The sequence below is a fragment of the Mixophyes fleayi genome, chromosome 4 (assembly GCF_038048845.1).
Source record: "Mixophyes fleayi isolate aMixFle1 chromosome 4, aMixFle1.hap1, whole genome shotgun sequence".
Lineage (NCBI taxonomy): Eukaryota > Metazoa > Chordata > Amphibia > Anura > Limnodynastidae > Mixophyes > Mixophyes fleayi.
This window is the reverse complement of record NC_134405.1, coordinates 3,254,485-3,261,820: the sequence shown is the minus strand read 5'-3', so window position 1 is coordinate 3,261,820 and position 7,336 is coordinate 3,254,485. Positions and strand designations below refer to the sequence as shown.

The 7,336-nt window shown below is 51.3% G+C and overlaps 1 protein-coding gene across 1 annotated transcript; it reads left to right on the top strand.

Moving 5' to 3' along the window:
- The first annotated feature begins 1,298 nt into the window (after positions 1 to 1,298).
- On the top strand, positions 1,299 to 3,801 carry TMEM256 (transmembrane protein 256). The gene is made up of 3 exons (XM_075204985.1): positions 1,299 to 1,424; positions 3,142 to 3,179; positions 3,666 to 3,801. Exons 1-3 carry the CDS (start codon positions 1,334 to 1,336, stop codon positions 3,789 to 3,791), a joined length of 255 nt encoding a protein of 84 aa, XP_075061086.1. The 5' UTR covers positions 1,299 to 1,333; the 3' UTR covers positions 3,792 to 3,801.
- The last annotated feature ends 3,535 nt before the right edge of the window (positions 3,802 to 7,336 follow it).

The following is a 7,336-nucleotide window of genomic DNA, read 5'->3' as shown; positions in this document are numbered from 1 at the left end:
GAGGGTGAGGTACATACAGGGGGGTGAGGAGTATACAGAGGGTGAGGTACATACAGGGGTTGAGGAGTATACAGGGGGTGAGGTACATACAGGGGGTGAGGAGTATACAGGGGGTGAGGTACATACAGGGGGTGAGGTGTATACAGAGGATGAGGTACATACAGGGGTTGAGGAGTATACAGAGGGTGAGGTACATACAGAGGGTGAGGTGTATACAGGGGGTGAGGAGTATACAGGGGGTGAGGAGTATACAGGGGGTGAGGTGCATACAGGGGGTGAGGTACATACAGGGGGTGAGGTACATACAGGGGGTGAGGTACATACAGGGGGTGAGGTACATACAGGGGGTGAGGAGTATACAGGGGGTGAGGAGTATACAGAGGGTGAGGTACATACAGGGGGTGAGGAGTATACAGAGGGTGAGGTACATACAGGGGGTGAGGAGTATACAGGGGGTGAGGAGTATACAGGGGGTGAGGTGCATACAAGGGGTGAGGAGTATACAGGGGGTGAGGTACATACAGGGGGTGAGGTACATACAGGGGGTGAGGAGTATACAGGGGGTGAGGAGTATACAGAGGGTGAGGTGTATACAGGGGGTGAGGTACATACAGGGGGTGAGGAGTATACAGGGGGTGAGGTGTATACAGAGGATGAGGTACATACAGGGGTTGAGGAGTATACAGAGGGTGAGGTACATACAGAGGGTGAGGTGTATACAGGGGGGTGAGGAGTATACAGGGGGTGAGGTACATACAGGGGGTGAGGTGCATACAGAGGGTGAGGTGTATACAGGGGGTGAGGAGTATACAGGGGGTGAGGTACATACAGGGGGTGAGGTGCATACAAGGGGTGAGGTACATACAGGGGGTGAGGTACATACAGGGGGTGAGGTACATACAGGGGGTGAGGAGTATACAGGGGGTGAGGAGTATACAGAGGGTGAGGTGTATACAGGGGGTGAGGTACATACAGGGGGTGAGGAGTATACAGGGGGTGAGGTGTATACAGAGGATGAGGTACATACAGAGGGGTGAGGAGTATACAGGGGGTAAGGTACATACAGGGGGTGAGGAGTATACAGGGGGTGAGGAGTATACAGAGGGTGAGGAAAGGGCACGTGCCCACTTACAACATGGCGGCGAGCAGTAAATAAGGGGGCGTGTCCTGGTCGGTGTCAGGGCAGATGTGGAACCATTGGCTGCCTTACCATAACGTCACTGCACAGGTTGACTGACATCCAGAGATACCTGTTATCTTCTCGGATGGGCGGGACCAGTGACGTCATATGTAAGGGTCACTGTGTGATTGGCTGCAGCGATAGAGCTGCAATATGGCGGCTTCCGGTCTGGGCAGAGTGTGGCTGAGGGTCGGGGCGGTGTCAGGGGCTCTGGCTGTGACTGCTGGGGCTTATGGTGCTCATGGTGAGAGGGGCTGGGGGCTGCTTTATATCCTGTATGCCTGTAACCTCCTGAGATACAGAGACCCCTGGTACCTAATGTCACTGACTACATCCTGGTTATTATCCTGTTACCTGCAGGCTCCTCCCTAATGTCACTGACTACATCCTGGTTATTATACCCTGTTACCTGCAGGCTACATCCTGGTTATTATACCCTGTTACCTGCAGGCTCCTCCCTAATGTCACTGACTACATCCTGGTTATTATCCTGTTACCTGCAGGCTCCTCCCTAATGTCACTGACTACATCCTGGTCATTATACCCTGTTACCTGCAGGCTCCTCCCTAATGTCACTGACTACATCCTGGTCATTATCCTGTTACCTGCAGGCTCCTCCCTAATGTCACTGACTACATCCTTGACATTATACCCTGTTACCTGCAGGCTCCTCCCTAATGTCACTGACTACATCCTTGACATTATACCCTGTTACCTGCAGGCTCCTCCCTAATGTCACTGACTACATCCTGGACATTATACCCTGTTACCTGCAGGCTCCTGCCTAATGTCACTGACTACATCCTGGTCATTATTCTCTGTTACCTGCAAGCTCCTCCCTAATGTCACTGACTACATCCTGGTCATTATCCCCTCTTACCTGCAGGCTCCTCCCTAATGTCACTGACTACATCCTGGTCATTATACCCTGTTACCTGCAGGCTCCTCCCTAATGTCACTGACTACATCCTGGTCATTATCCTCTGTTACCTGCAGGCTCCTCCCTAATGTCACTGACTACATCCTGGTCATTATCCTGTTACCTGTAGGCTCCCTCCCTAATGTCACTGACTCTGCCCTCTTCCTGGTTATTATACTCTGTGACCCGACTCGACCTTTCTCACATGGTCCGTTTAACTGAAAAACACATAATAAATAATAAGAAAAATACATAAATTATTTATTAAAAATATGAAGGAAATTAAAAAGGTAAATTATATTGATCCATTGCACAACATTGCTTTATTCAAGATTGGTCTGTCTTCCGCAATCACCAAACAATGTCCTCCTTCGCTGGTGGGGGCACTAGCGTAAGTCCCCAGTTTCTGTAGGTCCATTACGATGTTGAAATGCCCTAAACAACGCTCTATCCCTGGTGTGTATATCTATAATCCAGTTTGCTTATAAATGTTGATAAGTGATGTTACAAGTGCTGGAATACAGAGATCTCTTATGATTGTTAGAAAGGATTGTGAGGTAAATGTGCTATACGCAGGATGCTGGCCACCTTAGGACATTGTGGTCTTCATCCAACTGCCTCTTTCACCAGTCCCGATCTTCTGTTCACTTTGTGTTTTCCAACTTATATGAAGACCTTGATGGTTATTTAGACAATAGATGACCAGTCTAATTCAGAGTTAATGCAGCGGCTTTCCTGCAAATCCTTCCACCCAGGAAGTTGTGTTGATATTTTATAACTAATAATTATAGCGTTATACTGCCTTTTACGTTTCCCCACATTGTTTTATACCTCAAACAGATTCTTTTTAACCTAGCGCTCTTATCGGCGTTGCGTTCCACTTTCTGTAAGGCATCCTGTTCCGTGTTTTTCCTCCTGTAAATGTTTTCGGAGAGTTGACATGTAGAGGTTAGGTGTACAGGGAGTGCAGAGAGCGACATTGCTGGACCGGCGGTTATGGTGCTATTTTCATGACAATAATTTGTATCTCTCTGTCACGCAGGATTCAGACGCAGCGATCGGGACGAATACTTGAAAGAGGTGATTGAGACTTTTATTGATGACGTTGCTCCACAGTCTTAGTAAAATATTTATTTATGTAATAAGGTTATAGAACATAGCAGTCCATCAAGTCAGTCACTTCTAGTCCAGATGAATGTAAATAAAACAGCTGACGGCTCGCAAGGGTGATATAATTCTGTTACAGCTTACATCTGCAGTCCGACATCTTTGGCTGCCATTTCTAAGGGGTTTAATATCGGCTGCGTCATGGTGCGGCCGCCAGGAAATCATTCCAGTGGGACACGGGCACCTATTACCCTTTCTCACAGCGGATAGAAAGCTGGTTCAGCCATTAAGGTGCCCAGATGCAGCCACATTAACACAGGACTTTACAGAGGGAGATGGTGGAGTTGGTAGTTTTATAAAATTATAGGACGGGACCCGATCAGCACGCCCCTCCACACACATTATAATATAATTACATAGAGATTAATTGTGCTCCTGTTTCTCTCTTTGGATTTTCAGCTGTACGCGACTGGGAATCAGTACCACTTTCTACACAGTCTGGCGTTATTGCCGTACCACACTGCAGGCGCCCTCTGCTGGTACGTGAGCGACACAGAGATTCCACTGACGTCTTCCTGTTATTAAACCTGTCCAGTAGGACCAGCAGGGGTGGGGGAGTAATGAGGGGTTGTTAAATTACATTTATGAGTGCTGACGCAACCAGAAGGGAGCTATGAGTCTGTCCCTCCCCCTGCAGGGTGACACAGTGATACAGACAGAAGGGAGCTATGAGTCTGTCCCTCCCCCTGCAGGGTGACACAGTGATACAGACAGAAGGGAGCTATGAGTCTGTCCCTCCCCCTGCAGGGTGACACAGTGACACAGACAGAAGGGAGCTATGAGTCTGTCCCTCCCCCTGCAGGGTGACACAGTGACACAGACAGAAGGGAGCTATGAGTCTGTCCCTCCCCTGCAGGGTGACACAGTGACACAGACAGAAGGGAGCTATGAGTCTGTCCCTCCCCTGCAGGGTGACACAGACAGAAGGGAGCTATGAGTCTGTCCCTCCCCTGCAGGGTGACACAGTGACACAGACAGAAGGGAGCTATGAGTCTGTCCCTCCCCCTGCAGGGTGATACAGTGACACAGACTGAAGGGAGCTATGAGTCTGTCCCTTACCCTGCAGGGTGACACAGTGACACAGACAGAAGGGAGCTATGAGTCTGTCCCTCCCCTGCAGGGTGACACAGTAACACAGACAGAAGGGAGCTATGAGTCTGTCCCTCCCCTGCAGGGTGACACAGTGACACAGACAGAAGGGAGCTATGAGTCTGTCCCTTACCCTGCAGGGTGACACAGTGACACAGACAGAAGGGAGCTATGAGTCTGTCCCTCCCCTGCAGGGTGACACAGTGACACAGACAGAAGGGAGCTATGAGTCTGTCCCTTACCCCTGCAGAGTGACACAGACAGAAGGGAGCTATGAGTCTGTCCCTCCCCCTGCAGGGTGACACAGACAGAAGGGAGCTATGAGTCTGTCCCTCCCCCTGCAGGGTGACACAGTGACACAGACAGAAGGGAGCTATGAGTCTGTCCCTCCCCCTGCAGGGTGACACAGTGACACAGACAGAAGGGAGCTATGAGTCTGTCCCTCCCCTGCAGGGTGACACAGTAACACAGACAGAAGGGAGCTATGAGTCTGTCCCTCCCCTGCAGGGGTGACACAGTAACACAGACAGAAGGGAGCTATGAGTCTGTCCCTCCCCCCTGCAGGGTGACACAGTGACACAGACAGAAGGGAGCTATGAGTCTGTTCCTCCCCTGCAGGGGTGACACAGTGACACAGACAGAAGGGAGCTATGAGTCTGTCCCTCCCCTGCAGGGTGACACAGTAACACAGACAGAAGGGAGCTATGAGTCTGTCCCTCCCCCTGCAGGGTGACACAGTGACACAGACAGAAGGGAGCTATGAGTCTGTCCCTTACCCCTGCAGAGTGACACAGACAGAAGGGAGCTATGAGTCTGTCCCTCCCCCTGCAGGGTGACACAGTGACACAGACAGAAGGGAACTATGAGTCTGTCCCTCCCCCTGCAGGGTGACACAGTGACACAGACAGAAGGGAGCTATGAGTCTGTCCCTCCCCCTGCAGGGTGACACAGACAGAAAGGAGCTATGAGTCTGTCCCTCCCCCTGCAGGGTGACACAGTAACACAGACAGAAGGGAGCTATGAGTCTGTCCCTCCCCCTGCAGGGTGACACAGACAGAAGGGAGCTATGTGTCTCTCCCTCCCCCTGCAGGGTGACACAGTAACACAGACAGAAGGGAGCTATGAGTCTGTCCCTCCCCCTGCAGGGTGACAGAGTGACACAGACAGAAGGGAGCTATGAGTCTGTCCCTCCCCCTACAGGGTGACACAGACAGAAGGGAGCTATGAGTCTGTCCCTCCCCCTGCAGGGTGACACAGACAGAAGGGAGCTATGAGTCTGTCCCTCCCCCTGCAGGGTGACACAGACAGAAGGGAGCTATGAGTCTGTCCCTCCCCCTGCAGGGTGACACAGACAGAAGGGAGCTATGAGTCTGTCCCTCCCCCTGCAGGGTGACACAGACAGAAGGGAGCTATGAGTCTGTCCCTCCCCCTGCAGGGTGACAGAGTGACACAGACAGAAGGGAGCTATGAGTCTGACCCTCCCCCTACAGGGTGACACAGACAGAAGGGAGCTATGAGTCTGTCCCTCCCCCTGCAGGGTGACACAGACAGAAGGGAGCTATGAGTCTGTCCCTCCCCCTGCAGGGTGACACAGACAGAAGGGAGCTATGAGTCTGTCCCTCCCCCTGCAGGGTGACACAGACAGAAGGGAGCTATGAGTCTGTCCCTCCCCCTGCAGGGTGACACAGACAGAAGGGAGCTATGAGTCTGTCCCTCCCCCCTGCAGGGTGACACAGTGACACAGACAGAAGGGAGCTATGAGTCTGTCCCTCCCCCCTGCAGGGTGACAGAGTGACACAGACAGAAGGGAGCTATGAGTCTGTCCCTCCCCCTGCAGGGTGACACAGTGACACAGACAGAAGGGAGCTATGAGTCTGACCCTCCCCCTACAGGGTGACACAGACAGAAGGGAGCTATGAGTCTGTCCCTCCCCCTGCAGGGTGACACAGACAGAAGGGAGCTATGAGTCTGTCCCTCCCCCTGCAGGGTGACACAGACAGAAGGGAGCTATGAGTCTGTCCCTCCCCCTGCAGGGTGACACAGACAGAAGGGAGCTATGAGTCTGTCCCTCCCCCTGCAGGGTGACACAGACAGAAGGGAGCTATGAGTCTGTCCCTCCCCCTGCAGGGTGATACAGTTGGACACTTAGGGGTAAATGTATCAATCTCCGGTTTTGTAAACTCGCGGGAGTTCGGCGAGATGACAGCTTAAATTTAAAGCGGCCCTGCCTTGTTAAGGGAAACTTCCCTTTACAAGGCAGCGCCGCTTTAAATTTAAGCTGTCATCTCGCCGAACTCCCGCGAGTTGACAAAACCGGAGGTTGATACATTTACCCCTTAGTCTCCCCTCCCACTGGTGGGTAACACAGTACAGGCCTTTCCTGACCATTTGATAACCTTGTTATGTCCATGTCCCAGTAATATTCTCCTGCCCCTGATCTAGTCTCCTCTCCGGTCATTACTTGTACTGATTTCCTTTGTCTCTGAGCACCAATCCTGCACTTGTCTGCATCTTTCCCATAATCTGGGGTCTCTCTCCCGTTAATAACTCTCCCGCTTCCCGTCCGTCCTCCTCCCGATGTTTCGTCTACTTGACGGAACCTCCTCTTCTCTCACAGCCGACTCTCAGCTGTCACAACCTCTGCAGTCTGTTATTCCTCCGATCCCATTTACAATAAGTATGTTATATATAATGTATATGTATATGTCACAAGTGACCTTCAGAGGTCTGATCCATAGATCCGTTTTCTTTTCCCCGATATCTATCTTCCACTTTCACACCGGAACAATATTCTACACACTGTAAGTGATCTGGAAACATCTCCGTCATTGATGATTTCTATGTCTGACAGTCATCCTATTTCTGGGCCCAGTATTTCCATTTGCGGAAAAGCCGAATGGAACGGCCACTCGTTGTGTATTATGTACTTTATGATGAGCGATATGGATGTCCTGCCTCCATGTCTCAGACAATAGTTTCAA

Excerpts from the sequence above, each read along its gene's own strand:
- TMEM256 (XM_075204985.1), top strand. The coding sequence starts at position 1,334 with ATGGCGGCTTCCGGTCTGGGCAGAGTGTGGCTGAGGGTCGGGGCGGTG. Across the intron at positions 1,425-3,141 it reads TGGGGCTTATGGTGCTCATG|GATTCAGACGCAGCGATCGG; the intron begins GTGAGAGGGGCT and ends TCTGTCACGCAG. Across the intron at positions 3,180-3,665 it reads GGGACGAATACTTGAAAGAG|CTGTACGCGACTGGGAATCA; the intron begins GTGATTGAGACT and ends TTGGATTTTCAG.